Source organism: Natrix helvetica (assembly GCF_964273705.1).
Source record: "Natrix helvetica genome assembly, chromosome: 4".
In the NCBI taxonomy this organism is placed as follows: domain Eukaryota; kingdom Metazoa; phylum Chordata; class Lepidosauria; order Squamata; family Natricidae; genus Natrix; species Natrix helvetica.
The window spans coordinates 100,506,844-100,525,882 of NC_138550.1; the positions used below are offsets into that span (position 1 = coordinate 100,506,844).

Here is a 19,039-nt window from a genome sequence, read left to right on the forward strand (position 1 = left end):
TTTTTATTCTTATTCTTTTTTTCTTTAAGTCTAGCTTGTATTCATTTTTATTACAGAAATCAAAATCCTTAATAGAAATAATATGCAAAAGAAAAAAATAAGCAGAAAGAGCAGTTGCTTCTGTTCTACTTCAGTGGCCTTGCCACACCAAAAAGGAAAACCCTACAACCAATTACATTCCTAGATAAGAGTTAACAGAATCAAGAATCCTACATTTCAAATAAACATACAAGAACTGAGATGAAAAGTTTGCTCTGCACTGAAACACATAGACAGGCTTCCCTTGAAATGTGTCCCACTGGTGTGTCCAGAATTATGGACCACTTGCTAATTTCTAAAGTGTAGAATCCATAAGAAAAACTTAATTTAAGGGAAATATTCTATTTCAAGTTTTAGCCACCCAGTATGTATATGAAACAGGTGGCCCTATAAATGCAACCAACCAACCAACCAACCAACCCTCAAGAAATTAATGTGTAAGGTAACAATTTATATTGTTAGCTGTACATTGAATAAGGCCTCCATGAAAAGACTTTTAAGAAAACCTAAAAGTATGTGTAAATATATAAATATATTAGCAACTTGGAAATAAATTTAAATAACAATAGGACATTTCACATACATTGTAAGGTAATTGATACTTATATTTTTACACTTAAAAACAATAGTCACAAGATCTGGATATATATATATAAAATATTCTTGAGTGTACCGAAAATTAAAAATGTCTTAAAGTAAAAAACAAATTGGTTCTTTGTTACATATTTAGTATGGAATATGATAATGATTGGATATTTATTTTAATCTCTGTAACTTCTTCTTTTGCAGCGTTTTTCCTGATTTTCTTTTTAGAGCGGCTTTCTGGCCATCTCTCTCTGAAGATTTAGTAGTATCGGTCCAACAAATTTTCTTTTTCTTAAGTGGCAGCTGCTCTGCTTCATGTACTGTAAAATAATTAAAACAATGAAACAATTATATAATTTTAATTATGGTTTAACTGACAAAATGTTAAGAAAATTATATAGTAATACCCTGAGATGAAGATGGTGTGGCTTCATCCGGGATCTGCTCTGTTTCAAAATCTTTTTTGAGCCATACTGCTAAGCAGGTAAGCCTGGCTTTGGTATTGACTTCACATAGCAATGATGGAGCATTCTCAATCTGAAAAACAAAAATCCAAGACATAAACCCCAGAAAAATAACCATGCCATTTTATAACAGTTAAGGCAATATTTATCACATTGAAGATCATTAGGTTCTTCAGCATCCTCTTCCTCAGACAATATTTTATACCAGTTGTGCAAGGCTATCAGTATTTATATATTTGTTTATTTATATCCCACCATTATTATTTAACAAAGAACTCAAGGCAGTACATTTGAAATTTGAATGGCGTATGAAGAAATATGGTGACATTAACGACAGAAAAAATCCCAAATGCACTTGGGCAGCCTTATCTTAAAAGAACTAGCTTGTTAACTGACCTTGTTTCTTAGGAAGCTGATTTAAGGATAAGCCATGTTATAGCCATTTAGTTAGGACTAAGATCCGTTGACTGAACATTTCAGAAAGGATAGGTTAACAATTGATTGCAAGTCTCACCATTTTATTGAATTTGATACAATTTATTTACCTTTCTAATGAAAGATCAATATAAGAAATATGCTTAGATGAGTTATAAATGTGAACAACCCAAATTATACTTATAACTAAAACTGCATTTCTGTAGTATAAAGTTAGAAAGATTTTAATTCAAGTAGATTGTTATTCAGTGGCAGATTGTACAGGTGAATACAAGTGAAGGCTTCCATTATTGCTGCAGAATTTCATTTGGATTAATGAATAAGGATTAATCCAGTGATTTTCGAACTTTGCTATATCATGATCTCTCAACCCAAAATAAAACTAATTATTTCTCTGAGGTTAAAAAAAAGGCAACAAAATATACGATAGGTAATTATTTATAAATTCACAATGTTTAATAAATATTTCCCACTATGGGCTTGTTAAGAGAAAATGGAAAGCAAAGCCCAGACTGAATTCTGATGATCCTGTTCCTCTCTATGCAGACCTGTTTAAAAACAAGAACAATTACAATACCATCTTCTCTACACCTTAAGCTGCTTGCAATCCCCCTCAGTTTGAGAATCCTGAATTAGTTTATAAAATATAGTCAGGAAGTATTTGTGAATGATTAAAATGAATTAACTGTAAAATAAGCAAAGCAAAACCTTCAAACCCTAGCATGTTTACCTTTTCAAATGACAGTTCCTCTCTTTGAGTAAAATACTGTTCTCAGACTTACCTATGTTGCAAGTTCACTCTGATGCAGAAACAACAATTCATATGTGAATGTTTTTGTAAGCTATTTATACATTAGTGAAAACAAAGCAATATTCCTCAAAAGCATGAAAGCAGTATGGTGAAAGTTTCCCCAGCTGAACAAACATAGCACATTAAGTTTGCTTCAGTCCCTTTGATCTGTGTACAGAAATGGACAGAGCTGCTTTAACACCCTGAGAGGGGGTATTCTATTTATTCTAATACATTTCACAAAGCATTGCTCAAATGCTTTGCACAACCCTAAAAAGTATAACTGCCAGAATCACTATGAGTAAGGCAGTATACAGGTAATCCTCAAGTTATAGTAGGTCGTTTAGTGACAGTTCAAAGTTACAATGGCACCGAAAAAGTGACCTATGATCATTTTTCACACTTATGAACACTGTGGCATCTTCATGGTCACATGATCAAAATTCAAATGCTTGGTGATTGGTTCATATTAATGACAGTGCAGTGTTCCGTGGTCATGTGATCATCTTTTGTGATCTTCTGATAAGCAAGTCAATGGGGAAATCAGGTTCACTTAACAATCATGTTACTAACTTAACCACTTTAGCAAGAAAGGTTGTAAAATGAGGAAAACTGACAAATGTCTCACTTAGCAACATAAATTTTGGGCTTAATTGCGGTTGTACATTGTACATTGACGGCTACCTGTATACATTTATTACACAAATAAATAATCAACCATCAATGTAATAGAGGACAGATGGAATATGTATATTAATTGTAAAATCTTGAAAATCAAATCTAAGCAAAGTGCAACATAACCCTATCCATGTTTATTCAGAAATAAGTCTCTTGACATTAAAGCAAGCCAATTGAGTTCACTTAAAACTGCAAGTATCATGGTAATCATGAATAAGTTAGATGCAATTCTACGTTTTATAGACTATATCCAGAGGGTTCTGTATCCAGTGGGTTTTCCCCCTCATCCTTGTAAAAAAAAACTCTTTTATGAACATTCAATTCAATATTTTATATATAGGCAAGCTGTACAAGCCATTTATCTTCTATTAGACTATTTGCTCTTTATGTAATTATTAATGGAATGTCATCTCTCATTTTTCATACAATCCTAACTATTCTTCACAATATTTTGAATAATTTGATAATACACAAACCTTATCAATATCCAGATTCCACGCTTTAATGTAGCCATCACTTGATGCTGTTACTAGAATATGTAAGCCTTCCATTTTGAAATTGTACAGTGCTTTGATTCTAAGGATCAAGAGATATTACATTTTTAAATTTAAATGAATTAAAAAATAAAAACATTCACAATATTCAGGAAAGTATTGCAAAATGCTAAAAACTATTACTTAACAAAATTCTACCCCTATGTGAAGAATCATGCAATGGTATCTGATCAATTTTCATCAATAGTCAACATAAATAATACCCCACCAGAGCTATAATACAACTCATCCAAAGGTGAGCTCAGAGTGATATGTTCAAAGAGAAAGACTGATCTAAATACAAATACTCAAACACTGAAAATTTAGTATGAATTTTGATATTAATCTTATGGCAATTACATGTACTATCATTGAACAAAACTCAGAAGTAAATAGTATGTGAAAAATTAAAGATTTTTAAAGATATGTAATTATTTAATTAAAAAAAATACCTGTTTTCATGAGCTTTAAATTCACAAACGCATTTTTGAGATTCACAATCAAATAATCGTATGAATTCTTCATCTCCTGCAATAGCAAGTATGGAATCCTTTAAGGAAACATGAAAAAAAGGGCATGTATGAGAATGGATTCATTTACAACATTCTAAATAATTTGACACTGTTTTTCTACTTGCAGTGATAAACTTTATTGAAGATATCCTCTTTTGTGTAGCAATGGTACCAGTGATAGAAGCCGTTTCCAGGTCATATATATCAACTTTGTTAGCTATAGCCACCACGTATATCTCACCACTTGTCGACCATTTAACAAGATGAGCATCTAAGAAATATAAATCATATAGATTTTGAGAAAAAGACAATTAAATTACAGATGTCATCTAATGCAGATGAGATTTGGCTCTGCATAGTAGCGAATAGATGTTTATTTATTACTATTTAAGAAAAATCTGTCTTGAATTTAATGCCTTTACACTTTTTATACTCCTGGAATTCAAGATTCATTAGCCCCTTTCTCTTTTGATGTTAAACAAAAATTCTTAAAATTAATATTACGGTAACAATCCACTAAGATTACAATGTATAACTTATTAATAAGGATCTAAATATTAAAATTCAAGAAATACACTAGCACTTGGTATTAGAACAGCTATGAAAACCTTGGAAAAGATATTCAAAGACTTTGATAACTTTATTCTTACAAAGATTAGAATTGTGCAAACAATGGTATTCCCTGTGATAGTCTATGACAGGGGGTCCCCAATCCCTGGGCTGTGGCCCACTACCAGGATGTGGCCTATTTGGAATTCTTGAATTCCTATCGTACAGTTTAAAATTCATTGAGTTCTTATTACTCTATATTCAGCCTGTTATCAGTAAGGCTAGTAATCTGCAGTAGAATTTTATTTAAAAAATCTTGACATGTTCCTTGACAAAGGTGGCTTAGTGCATTTTTGAACAATACACACACACACACTTACTTTCCAAGCTTTACTTTTACTACCGTGAAAGCTAACTTAAGGTTTGATAAATTTAAATAATGGAGAATAAACAAAAATAAAAAGCAAATGAATATACTTACTTTGTTTTATGTTTTTTATGAATGCAGATCTTCCTTCTACAAGGTTCCATGTTCTAAAAAAATACCAATAGATATTTTTGAACTGAAGATAACATAGTTATTTTAAAATTTAAGAAATGTTTAAAAGTAAACTCTTAATATTTTTATGCTGAATTTTAACTCCCCTATATTAAAGGGAAAGAGTTAAAGCTGCTGATAAATTATTTTTCCATGAATCTGAATCTACAATATTAACTAGTCCATTATTCTTCCTAATTAGCAATGTTGTTGTACACCAATAAGGAAAGGAAATCATTTTCATTTTTAGTAGTTGTGGAAGAACAGATATGATGGTACAAATTATAGGCAATATGGTTTCCTTTTGAAAACCTTGAGAGTGAAGAGAAGAGAAAGAGAATCCTTTCTGTAATTTTGACCTTATCAAGCAAATTTACAAATTCAAACTTCTGATAGATCTCTGTCAATGGGAAACAGTTTCTTACATCTGAATATTGCATTGTGTGCAGAAGCTTTAAGGCATGTATGGAAGTTGGAAATGGAGATGGCAAGACAGCAAAGTAGAGAGCATAAAACTTCATTTGCATAGTTTTGGAAGCAGCCATTATAAGCTTCTTTTCATTTATACCTCTTATTAAATTAGATTTTTTAAAATTCTTGATATTTGTGTGTCTTATAAATTTGTTAACTTGTTTAGCAATAACATCATCTCTGATATTTATTCTCACAGCCTTGAACAGCTACCATGTTTCCCCCAAAATAAGACAGGGTCTTATTTTATTTTGCCCCACGAAATATGGCCTTGGGCTTATAATAGGGGGAGGGCTTATTGTTTTGGCGTTGCTGGGCAGCTGCTCCCTTGCGAACTGGCTCCCGAAGAGCCAGGCACAGCATCAGGGGCAAAGCAGCCATGAGGTGACCATGCTCACGAGCAACCACCCGGCAAACCCTCTCTCCCAGCCGGGCAGAGCACCATTCACTGACCTAGGGGGTATCCCTAAGGCGCCAAGGGACTTGGCGGTCTGCCCGCTCCCCAGCTCCCGCAGCTTGGCATATTCAGGATACCTCCTAGGTCAGTGCATGGAGCTGTGCCTGGCTGGAGAGGGGTGTTGCGCGAGCGCTTCTTCCGCCGCCGCGCTCCGAGCATAACTTCTTCTCCGGCTTCCAAACCCCAAAACTCGGCTGTCAAGTCTTCCAGCAGTGGCCGCTCTAGGAATGCACTCTATGGTTGTGGGCTGGCTGCTGGAAGACTCTGTCTGGAAGTCTCTGTCCGGCAGCTGGCCCACAACCATAGAGCACACTCCTAGAGCGGCTGCTGCTGGAAGACTCGGCAGCCGAGTTTTGGAGTTTGGAAGCCAGAGAAGAAGTTATGCTCGGAGCGTGGTGGCGGCGCCCTGCAGGGAGAGCTGGGCCAGGGCATGTTGAGGCTGGGAGGCATGCTTGCTGGGGGCGGAACAAGCGCTCACGCAACACCCCTCTCCAGCCGGGCAGAGCTCCATGCACTGGTATCCCGAATGTGCCAAGCCGTGGGAGCTGGGGAGCGGGCAGAGTGCCACGTGCCTTGGCATCTTAGGGATATCCCCTAAGTCAGTGAATGGCGCTCTGCCCGGCTGGAGAGGGGGTTTGCCAGGCGGCTGCTCGTGAGCGTGGTCACCTCATGGCTGCTTTGCCTCTGAGGCTGTGCCTGGCACTTCGGGAGCCCGCTCGCAAGGGAGCAGCTGTCCGGCAACTCCCCCCTCCGGCCAGGCAGAACGCCACTCCCCAACCTAGTGCTATTCCAAAGGCAGCAAGCAACGTGAGCACCTTCCCCCCTGGCTCCTGCGGCTTGGCGTCTTCTGGATACCGCTAGGTCGGTTAGCGGTGCTCTGCCTGGCCGGAGGGGGGGGGGTTGTCCAGGGAAGTTATTTTCGGGGGTGGGCTTATATTTTTGCCCACACGAAAAATGTAGCAAGGCGTTAGTTTCAGAACAGGTCGTATTTTCGGGGAAACACGGTAATTGCTTTTAAGTTATAAAAAATAGCATTATCTTAAATAAAACTAAGGCCATTTGCAGTCTTATGACATACCTTAATGTTCTGTCTGTTCCTACTGATAAAGCCAACTTTCCAGAAGGATGAATAGAAAGAGATGTCACATGGCCCCTAATACATAAAAAGCATCAAGATTTTTATACAAATAGACCACTATCAATATATTCAATCATAATAGACTCCCCCTGAGTAAATATAAATATTATACTATGCTTATGTTAGACCTTACATCTCAGTCCTCATGGTAGAAACTAGGAAATTAATTCTAGCAATTGTAATTACAAGTAGTTTCCTTCTCCTCCAATATTTAGAGATCAGTTTTGACAAAAAATAGTGCTAGTTACCGTATTTTTTGGAGTATAAGGTAGGTAGGGAGAGAGAGAGAGAAATTAGGTAGGTAGGTAGATAAAAGGAGAGAGAGAGAGAGAGAAATACAGTAGGTATCGTGTTTCCCCGAAATTATGACATGTCCTGATAATAAGACCATGCCATATTTTTCCTGTGGTCAAAAATATACGCCCTCCCCCAATATCACATTGCTTGATGCCTTTGGGATACCGCTAGGTTGGTGGGTAGCACTGTGCCCAGCTGGAGCGGGGGGTTGCCGGGCAGCTGCTTTCATGAGCAGCCGCCTGGTAACACCCTTTTCCAGCCGGGCAGAGCGCCACTCACCGACCCAGTAATATCCCAAAGGCGCTAAGCCACATGGCGCTCTGCCCAGCTGGAAAGAGAGGTTGCGCAAGCACTTGTTCTGCCTCCAACTCGCGTGCCTCACCATGCCCAACTCTCCCTGCAGGGCTGGGCCAGGGCACCGCTGCCGCCCCACTGGTACAGAGAGTCTTCCTGCAGCCAGCCCACAACTATAGAGCGTAGTCCCAGAGCGGCCGCTGCCGGAAGACTCAGCAGCGGATCTCCGGAGTTTGGAAGCTGGCTATGCTTGGAGCATGGCAGCGGCAGCGGGGCGGTGGCGCCCTGGCCCAGCCCTTCAGGGAGAGTTGGGCATGGTGAGGCAGAGAGGCACACAAGCTGGAGGCAGATCAAGTGCTCGCGCAACCTCCTTTCCAGCCGGGCAGAGCACCATGCAGCTTAGCGCCTTTGGGCTATTACTGGGTCGGTGAGTGGCACTCTGCCTGGCTGGAAAGGGCCGTTGCCGGGCGGCTGCTCATGAGCATAGTCACCTCATGGTGGCTTTGTTGCGCTGCTGCGACAGCACAACACAGCCATTTGTCCCTGAGGCTGTGCCCGGCTCTTCAGGCGCCAGCTCGCAAGAGAGTAGCCACCCGGGAACCCCAAACCAATAAGCCCCCCCGATAATAAGGCCCAAGCAAAATTGTGGGGGTGTCAAAAGAAAATAAGACCTTGTCTTATTTTCGGGGAAACACGGTAGGTAGGGATAGAGAGAGTGTAGGTAAGTAGGTAGGTAGAGTGATAGAGAGAAATAGAAAGAGAGAGAAATACAGTAGATAGGTAGGGAGAGGGAGAGAGAGTAGGTAGGCAGGTAGATATTTCCAGGTGTATTTATCCATGGGCTAGAGAAGGAAATCATTGACAATCTGCAGCACCTAAGACTTTGTTTCTGCTGGCACAGCACTTGATCAGTGTAATTCTCATCAATCAGTTAAAGAGCTTTCCAAAAGGGAAAAAAAGTTTTTGCACTCTGCAAACCTCCCCAAAATGGCCTGTTTTTTGTGAAAACTGGCCCGTTCCCACCCCCAAAAAAGGCATGGATAGCCGGGGGGGGGGGGGGGGGGGCTTGCAAAGTGTTCCTGGGGAGGGGGGCAAAAACGAGCAAAAACCGCCCCATTTTTCGCGAAAACAGGGCCATTTTTTGTCAAAAAAATTGCATGCATAGCCTTATGGAGGCTTATAGAGTGCTGCTGGGGGGCAAAAAAACGGCCCATTTTTTGCTCATTTCTGCCCTCCCAAGCCCCCAGGAGCTCTCTGAAAGCCTCCATAAGGGTATGAACGGTCATTTTGGTTAAGGGGCAGGGCTTCGGGAGGCAAAAAATGCTGTATTCAGTGTATAAGACCCACCCAGATTTTCAGCCTCTTTTTTGAGGAAAAAAAGTGTGTCTTATACGCCAAAAAATACAGTAAGTTTTTGTTACTTTTGTTATTATCTGTGTTTTATACTATCTTTTTATTGTTTCTGAACTTATACATACATTATACATACTTAATAAAAACTTCGGTCATGGAGAAGCAAAGAAATTGAATAAATGAAAAAGAGGCTTAAAGCAAGAGATGGAAAATTTACTTTTCATCATCTATTTCATTTTTCCCCACTGCATACTATTTCATTCTGGAGAATTCTGAATCTCGTGAATACTTTTTCAGACAGGAGCAAACAAACACTATTGTAGAAATAGAATTCTGCTTACATAGCTATGGATCCAAATTATTATACAATTATTATCAGAGAAAGGAGAACATACTTGTGGGCTTTAATTGACTTCAAGCATTCCCATTTTTTTGTATTCCAAATACATATGAGACCATCTTCAGCTCCACTCAATAGATGACCATTCCCATAGAATTCCAAGCAGGTTATAGTGCCTGAAAATTAACAAGAACAGTTCTATCCAAGCCTTTTGATTTAAAATGAGTATTTCAAAATGATTTTATAGCAAAGTCATAATTTTTATATACCTACAAATTTAAGGCATGTCTTGGCATATTTTTAAATTTTATTTATTATCCTGTATTTATTATTTTTTATAAATAACTCGAGGTGGTGAACACCTTCCTCCTCCTAGTTTCCTACAAAAACAATCCTGTGAGAATGACTGGCCCAAAGTCATCCAGCTGTTTTTCATGCCTAAAGCAGGACTAGAACTCATGGTCTCCTGATTTCTAATCTGATACCTTAATCACTAGCCCACACTAATTCTCATAATGGCTCAAAGACAAAAACCTATGGTATCAGTAAAAGGGGTCCCTGAAATGACAGTCTTTTACCAACAGGGGTAAAAAGCAAGTTAGCCACAAACACTGCATAAATTAGTTGTTTCAGGCTCTCTTTTCCGGCATGGGCAAGGATACCCTTTTAGGCCATGTTCATGTACACTGCTTCCTCGGGAGATTGCTCGTTCTCTCAACCTGTGATTCACTATTTACATTGTTTTTGAATCTCAGAATAGGAAACATGTTTGTCAATGTAACCAAATACTGGCTTATACTCACTTTTCTTATTAAATTTTTTTGATATACAAATGGAGCCTTTGCCCCTTCTGATTTCCCCATTCATTAACATAATAGTTCTGTCTGTTAATGAAATTAATAGGAACTGCATAAAATTAGACAAATGACCTACATTAAAAATGAGATAATTTACATTTTTATAATAATGTGATTATGCAAATTACACAGCTCCACAGGTTACATACCCTTCAATTTCACATGTATGTGAAAAACAGACACTTCTCCTCAAAATGAGTTTTCACCATACTGTAGTCCTGCTGAGAATTATGCTTTGCTCACCCAATTTAAAACAAGAAGCATGAACTCCTTACCATTGTGGTGTACCAATGCTCCATGTTCTACCTTCTTTTTCATGTCATAGATTTGTATAGTTTCATCCTTGCTCCCAGTGACTACATATCTTTCATTCACAGCTACTGCGGATAGCGAAGCACTGTGTGCATGATGAGTAAAATCAGGAGTAACTGCCCAGTTCTGGAAAAAAAAATATTAGGAATAAAATTTGTTTAAGAATCAGTTGAAACAGCTATTTTGATTTTTGTTTTTAAAAACCAAAGTAAAAACTTGTTTGAAAAGCATTTATCTTCACAGATCTTCATCTAATATACTTAGCATCACATCAAGGACATTTCTTCCAACACATCCAAACGCTCATCAAATGTTTTGATGAATGACATAACCTGACTCAAATGCTTGAATGGAAATATTCAGTACTAAGCTTTAAGTTGCTTCTTCAAAATAAAGGATTTCACATTATCTCAGTATAAATTAGTAGAATTGTTAAAATAGAAATTATATATTTAGAAAATGCTTTGAAGTAGAAAATTATTAAAGGGAATTATACTGCTATGTGATTACAAACTATCTATTTTACAGAATCAGACATTTTTTAGTTTGAAAGTAAAAACAGACCTCATGAATCAAACCATGATACTTTCAATCTTTTCCCATTGATCAGAAACCAATTCCATCTAATTCAGTTAGCAGCAGTTGTCAATTACTGCCATTATAGGTAGTTGGTTTAGATATCTATTTCATGGCCTCTGGACTTTAGAATATCTAACTAATTTCAGTTAAAATAGTATCTATGTAATCTAACTGCATTTCCACAAAATGAAAGCTTGTGACACATATTTATTTTCCAAAAGAATACTGGATTTTGTTAGTGATTTCTGGATGAAGGGCCTCTCCATATTAAAGGATGTTGTTTTATGCCCACCACTAAAATTCTTGTCCCACATTTTTTTTTAAAACAAAATTTGTTATTTTTAAAGGCTCAGTTCTTAATTTCACTTCAGGCAATCAAAGTGCCCTTTTAAATACACAAAAAATGAAGCATACCAACAGCTTTTCTAGACTAACTAGCAAACTTCATATGCATTGATTTCTTTTGTATCCATTACATGAACCAATTCCCCCTCAGGCTACACTACTTGGTTTGTAATGGTGGTAGTGATGGCAAATCAATAGGTTTGCATTTCTTTGATTGATTACTTTTATTGAGTTTTAATATAAGCTGCCTTGAGTCTTTCTATTATGGAAGCTATGTAAACCTAATAAAGGAGATGGAGGAACATAGAAGTCCTGCTATAAGTCATGTTATATTTTGCTTCCTTTACACACACACTCACACACACACTGAAAGTCTTGCTATTAAGAAATTAGTTCAAGACTGATACCATTATACATTTAATTTAAAATTAAATAGTTGTATAATAGTATCAGTCTTGAACTAATTTCTAATGATTTAAAAAACCACATCACATCGAGGTATTAGTTGATATGAACTGTAATGGGTCTTTTTTTAATCATACAGTATACAACTCTGGGTTCTTAAAACACTGAGATTCTAAATGGCAATTACCACATATAGAATTTCTACTTTTCTTTTTATATTCAATACTTTTAAGCTTTTAAAATACGCCAATAATTTTATTTTATTGCAGAAACTTTACTGCATTGAAATCATACAACGTACTAACATGTACAGCACAATAAAGGTGGGGGGGGGGAATCTTCTTTCCTTCAGGTGACAATTGAAGGCTCCAATAGACCCTCCCGTTTTATTGCTTCCAAGCAGGCGTCCCTTAAAACTCCGGCCAAGTTTAATTTGGGAACCCCCGTTTTAAGGTTTCTTCCGGTATGGAGGTTGGAAAAACCCGTTGCTTACAACCACCAAGATAGGAGGAATTATCTTTCTAGCAAACTCTCTTTAGACCGTCCTCTTTGAAGGTGATCTGAGCTAAAAGGCTGATATCACATTGCCCTATTTTAAAAAAAAGAACTGCCGCCAACGACGTCGTTCCGCACAACGATCGCTGCCCGGAAGGAGAGGCGAGGCGAGCCGTCAGGGGAAAAACGTGTCCGAGCGACTGCGCGGGAACGCCCCCCCTCCCGTGAGACCACGTCCGGAACTCACGAGGCGGAGCCGAACACGAGCCACGCCGCCAAGGCTTCTGGGAAGGAAACTGAGCAAGACGAAGGCGAGCTCACGCGCTTTCCCCTGCCCTTGCGCACGCGTTGGCAGCTCGCGACTTTGGCGTAGCTCGCGACGGGTGCGGCCCTCGTGGTGAGTATAAAAGCCCCTTCTGAAAACTCTCGCCTTTTCTGTGCCCCTTCTCCCGTTCCCTTATTTAAAAAAAAAACTTACCTCGGTCGGTTGTATGGAGAATCCGAACAGAATCTGTTCGTAACATCCCCCCAGGACCTCCATTTCTCGGCCTCCTTTAGCGACGCCTCTTTAGCGCGGGGTCCTTTTTTGTCTTGAGTTGTAGCGCGGCCTCCTAAGCCGCCTGTCCGTTTTTTGCCTCGGGGGAGGGGGGAGGTGTCTACTCCACCGCCTGAAGCGTGGAGCCGCGAAGTGGTGGCCGCTCTCCGTTTCCAGACTGATTCTTTGAATTTCTTTTGTCGCTTTGGAGCGGGTGGGAGAGGCAGGAACGATTCGTTTTTTTAAAAAAAGGAAAAAACGGAAACAGGCAGTCGCGAAGACAACCCCGGGCGGAAGTCCTTGGAGGGGAGGGAGGACGGGGGAGGGGAAGGCGGCGGCGGAAGGGAACGTTGCGAGCTCCAAACGGCTGGTGATGGCGGCTGTGCGGAAGGTGATGTTAGTATTCGGGGTTTGAGGGGAAAGGGACGGGGGTCCTTCGCCTCATGGGCAGGTAGTGTTAAGATATTGCCGATTTCGAATGTTTCGCCAGCTTTTTTCCCCCCGCTAAGCGCCGCGTGAGTTCTGCCCCGCCCCCAATAGGGAGGCCTAGCACGCGCTGGTGCCTTTTCTCCCTCCTCTTTCCCCGTCCAGTAATCCCTTTGGAGTGCATTTAAGCTATCTCTGGATAGACTTTCCGGAGCTGCATTTAATGATAACTGTGATATAAGCGGGGCGAGAGCCTGTTAGCATATGAATAGGTTCGCATGTACGTGCTAATCTTCATGCCTACCTTCGCGCGTGCGCATAATCCTCTCTACCTTTTGAATCCCCTCCCCCCCTTTAAAAACCTATTGCAACTTGGAGTTTTCTCATTTAAAGATTGCAATCTTCGACGTCGGTGTTTCAGAGGGAGCGTTATCGAAATGATTGAGGTTTATTTTCCAACGACGAAGCTTAGTATTACAACTGTGCTACGTTTAAAAATAGCCTTTTAATTTTAGTGTTAAGTAGGGACAGCTCCATTGGTGGTAAAGGTTTCCCCCCACCTCATAATTCCACATTCAAAAGTAAATGTTGGCAGATTAAAAATAACAGGGCTTGATCAGAGAGAGAGAGAGAGAGAGAGAAACACCTCTGTCTAAAAACCCTCTTTCCCTAGTTTTGAATAAAAATATATTTAAAAACTAAAAATATCAATACAAAAATGAAAAGCAACCATTTAAAAATCAGTCCTGTTTTTCTCGGAATGCAAAAAAATCATATTTCAATGATTTTCTAATTTAAAAACAATGAAAAATTGCCACCTTTATTTTGGGCCATTGGGATTTTGTATTCTTTAAATGTATTTGAAATTTGGCAGATTAATTTTTTTTTAACACACTTTATCCTTGAAAAAAGATTTTGGCACCTTACTTTCTGCAGACATTGGAAGCTGAGACATGATCACAAAAAAGTCTGCCCCTTTGCTAAACCATAACCAAATCATATTAAGGTGGATGTTTGAACCAGATGTGTAAATATTTATTATAATCTATTTTTACCTATTAAGTTCAATACAGATTGTGTTACAAAACAAGTTTTTTTCTAATTCTTATACTATTTGTTTTTATTGTAGTGAAACCACAAGTTCTTGAACAACCTTTGCGGAAGAAAGTACTGCTGTTACTTCAGTTTAGATGATTAAAGTAACTGGAGACAAGATCTCACTTTGTTCTGGTACTTGCCACCTTCTGCAGCTAAATTCTTTTAATTTCTTAAGTTTGTATATTTGACACATTGGTAAGTAGTAGCAGAAATTGTATTTATAAAATGTGAAACTGATGGCTTTTACCATTTCTGTAATGAACCAATACCAAGCTGCCCTTACCTGGAGAAAGATCTAACTCAGTTATAATTTTATATTTTAAGAACTGCAGTTTTATTGTAAATGAATTTTTTTATACTTTAATGTATTTAGGCTAGATATTATTAAATGTTTAGTTGGGGATTGTTTATTAAATGAAGACAATATAAAATTATAATTTGGTTCAGAGTTAAGTGTTGTTATAGAAAGCAAGGTACAGGTAGTCCTCACTCTTAATGACCCAATTGAGATTGAAATTTCTGTTGCTATATGAAGCAGTTGTTAAGTGAAACATGTGACTGCACTGCTTAGAGATGACAGTTCTGGTGGTGCAGTTGTTAGTCGAGGCCTCATCTTTCTGTGACACTCACCTCCACTTCCCCAAATCCCATCTCTTTTGGTTGCCCTGCCCTCTGTTACCTTCCCTAATGGCTACTCCTAACCTTTGCTGCTTGCTGAAGGGGAAGCTACATGAAAGCCAGCAGCTACTTAGGAAGAATATAGCTGAAGGTCGGGCTGGGGGGGTAGGGAAGTGCAGAGACTGTAGGACAGACATGGGGAGAGTTCAAGTGCAGTTACAAATGCACATGGGCTGGCAATGCCAAATCTAAATTTTGATCACATGACTCCAACAGCACTGGAACAGTTTAACACTTTTATTAAGTTGTAGATAAAGTACAAAAGTAAATCTGAAGACACGGAGTGGGGGAAGAAAAGTGAGAAATAGAAAAAGAAAAGAAATGTTGACTTCTGACTCCCTCTGTTGCACTAAAAGAAAGCATTAACATCAAACAATAACTTTTTGTATTCCCATAATATAAACTAGCAATTTCTATAACAATATATCAATCTAATCGGTAAAATCCAAAATCAAAGTTTCACTTTTTTTCACTTCAAGCACAAAGTTCATGTGGAAACAAAGGTACTTATATTCTTTAACCAAAACAGTCAATTTATCCATTTTTGCCAACTCCATCAGTTTCATAGCCATTCGTCCATAGTGGGAATTGAAGTGTCCTTCCATTTTGGGGCATATAATAGTCTTGTTGCTGTCAACATATATAAGAGCAAAGTTCTAATTTTTTTCTCCAAAGTCTTTTTCCATTAAACCCAAAAGAAAAGTTTCTGGTTTCATTTTTATTTTCTTTTTAAAAAATTTATGTATTATAATATGAATCTTACTCCAAAATTACTTTATCACATGTTGACCATAAATGGTAAAAAGTTCCTTCTTTGCTTTTACACTTCCAACATTCATTTGAAATACCTTTATACCTTTTGAATAACTTACCTGGTGGTAAATACCAGCAATACATCATTTCTAAAAAAAATTCTCTCAAATTATAGTTTAGTGTAAATTTTAAACCTTTCATCCACATTTCCCATTGTTCAAGCATCACATTATATCCAAAATTATGTTTTTCATGTTCACATTCCAAATTCAATTTCAATAACATTTTATAAATCTTAGCAATAATATGCTCATCACTACCACACAGTAAGATTTCCAATTTGTTGGAATTTAGCAAAATCAAACCCACAACTCTTTAATCTGATTTAAGTCATTAAATCGTTCTTTCAGTTGTTGATATGTAAACCAATGGCAAACATAACCACCTAATTCAAGTTCTTCCCTCAATTTTAATGTAAGTTCACCAGTTGAAATATAATATATTACCATATGTCCATCAGTCTGGCTTCACTACCATTTTTTTTCTTTAAAAAACCTTCTGGAGACACCCAGAGGCAACTTGGTAGAGAATCTTGTTTTATATTTATTCCAAACTCTTAGTATGGCAGGTCAGTTTTAACTACCATTTGTTCAGTGTCAGAACTTTGGTCGCTAAATAAATGGTCATTAAAAAAGGACTATCTGCAGTGATATTGAGGCGGCAGAACTGCTGTTAACTATTTGTTTTTAAAGAACAGTAAGTTATATAGATAGTTGTAATTGGTGAGCATTGCAGGTAGTCCTTGACTTACCACAGTTCATTTAGTGATTGTTCAAAGTTACAATGGCACTGAAAAAAGTGACTTATGGCTGTTTCTCACACGGCCATTGCAGCATCCCCATGGTCACATGATCAAAATTCAGATGCTAGGCAATTGATTCATATTTATGACAATTGCAATGTCCCAAGATCATGTGATCCCCTTTTGTAAATTCAATGGGGAAGCCATATTCACTTAATATTAACAATTGTACCAAGAAAGGTTGTAAAATGGGGCAAAACTCAGTTAAATGTTTAACTTAACAACAAACAATTTGGGCTCAATTATAGTTGTAAGTTGAGGTCTACCTGTATCCTTAGTTTGCTAGTTATAGTTCAAGCAAACTGCATTATCCTTAGCAGCAATTGAGAGTGTTTTTATAAAACACTGCATGCTTTTTTTTCAACACAAGGAAAACGCCTAGTTGCACAATTTTGCAAAATGGAGTTCTTGCTGATAGTAGCCTGTTGTGCCAAAATGGCAATAACTTGTTTTACTGCATAACTGATGCCAAAGATTATGATACATTAACATAATAGTTATGTTCATGATGAAATATATAATGATTGCATCTTAGTACTTTAAAAATTAAGACAAGGCTATATTATGTAGAATGACTCTAAAATGGCATAGTACGTTGGTTGTGATATATAAGAATTTCCATGATGTTAAAGTTGTTTTTAAGCACCTACAAGCTTCTTATTTATTGAATCATTTTTGACAATTAACATTTAGAATGAATTCAACTGATTAAATAATTCTACCAAAAGAATGAATTCAGATGCTACCATGTCAGGACCAATTGCAATGAATAAGTGCTTATTATATTATAATTTAATAAAAATTAAATATAAGGGGGGAAATATGTAGTTTGCACAATATTCATTATGTTTATGAAAGCCAGCCTGAGATAGTGGTTAAGGCACCAGGCTAGAAAATAGAAGAGTTGAGTTTAAATCCTCCTATAGCCATGAAAGCCAGTTGGGTGACTTTGTGCTAGTTCCTCACTTTCAAGGGTTGTTGTGGGGAAATAGGAGGAAGGTATGTTGGATATGTTCACCGCCTTGAGTTATTTGTAAAAATAATAAAGGAGGGATACAAATAAATGTTTATAGTAGACCAGTTCAATGTATCAGACTTCAAAATTGAATAGCGTATAGTTCCTGTATACTTTTTTGGGTTGTATTCCTGCTCTTTGTCATCAATATGCCATCTACATGTTGACTGATATTTTTCCATTTGCCCTCCTTCCATCTCTATACAACCTGGGGCGTTTCACCAGGTTCGCCTGGTGCGCCAATTGCGTCCCCTATTGGACTGGAACGCCCTCCACACAGTCACCCACGCGCTTGTGACGTCCCGACTGGACTACTGTAATGCTGTCTACATGGGGCTCCCCTTGAGATACACCCGAAGGCTGCAGTTGGTTCAGAATGCGGCCGCGCGGGCAATTGTGGGAGTTACTAGGTACTCCCACGTAACACCTCTCCTGCGCGGGCTGCACTGGCTACCTGTGGCTTTTCGGGTGCGTTTCAAGGTGCTGACTTTCATCTTTAAAGCGCTCCATGGCACAGGACCTAGGTATTTGCGGGATCGCATCCTGCCCCATACATCCCTTCGGCCGATCCACTCTCACAGGGAGGGACTCCTCCGGGTGCCGTCCACTAGGCAGTGCCAGCGGGCGGTGCCCAGGAGTAGGGCCTTCTCTGTGATGGGCCCGACCCTCTGGAATGACCTCCCCCCCGATATCAGAATAACCACCGGTCTCTGCTCCTTCCGTAAGAAGCTTAAGACCCACCTGTTCAATTTAGCTGGCCTGGCCTAATCGCAGTTTAGTCCCTCAAGTCTGTATTTTAAATTTTTAGGGGTGGGTTTTTAGGTTGTTTTTAATTTTTATCACATTGTACAGCCTATTGTTTAATTCGATTTTATGGGAATTTAAAGGTATTTATTTTTTGTATACGGTTTTTTTTATTGAGATGTCTGTACACCGCCCCGAGTCCCTTCGGGGAGAGGGGGCGGTCTATAAATCTAATAAAACTTAACTTAAACTTATATTTGCTTTGAAGGATGGGAAGATTTTTTGGAATCAAAAGACCCAAAGGGCAGGAAAAAAGAAAATATGTGTGAATGGCTGTCTGCTCTTTTAAAAGATGATAGACAGACAGACAGACAGACAGATATTTTATATCTTAAGAAAAATCAGTATTCAAAGTTGTTTTAACTACTTATGGACAACATGGAATATTCTGTCATTGTAATA

General features: G+C 38.3%; 2 protein-coding genes across 8 annotated transcripts in view; one reads left to right on the top strand and one right to left on the bottom strand.

The window, feature by feature from the left end:
• On the bottom strand, nucleotides 1–13,256 carry PAK1IP1 (PAK1 interacting protein 1). The gene is made up of 11 exons (XM_081950514.1): nucleotides 12,945–13,256; nucleotides 10,606–10,768; nucleotides 9,529–9,649; nucleotides 7,130–7,204; nucleotides 5,067–5,119; nucleotides 4,162–4,307; nucleotides 3,977–4,074; nucleotides 3,468–3,567; nucleotides 1,032–1,161; nucleotides 737–944; nucleotides 1–675 (listed from the first exon to the last, which is right to left on the bottom strand). Exons 1-10 carry the CDS (start codon nucleotides 13,005–13,007, stop codon nucleotides 796–798), a joined length of 1,098 nt encoding a protein of 365 aa, XP_081806640.1. The 5' UTR covers nucleotides 13,008–13,256; the 3' UTR covers nucleotides 1–675; nucleotides 737–795.
• Nucleotides 12,711–19,039, top strand: part of LOC309390776 (tRNA selenocysteine 1-associated protein 1-like) — a 16,098-nt gene continuing 9,769 nt past the window's right edge. For 5 of the 7 annotated variants that reach the window (XM_081950515.1, XM_081950518.1, XM_081950522.1 and 2 more), the window contains exons 1-2: nucleotides 12,711–12,863; nucleotides 14,557–14,720. The gene's annotated coding sequence lies outside the window, so the exon portion shown is untranslated. Of the gene's footprint in view, nucleotides 12,864–13,254; nucleotides 13,393–13,451; nucleotides 13,708–14,556; nucleotides 14,721–19,039 lie in introns of those variants that run through there. The other 2 variants (XM_081950516.1, XM_081950517.1) reach the window with 2 other exon arrangements.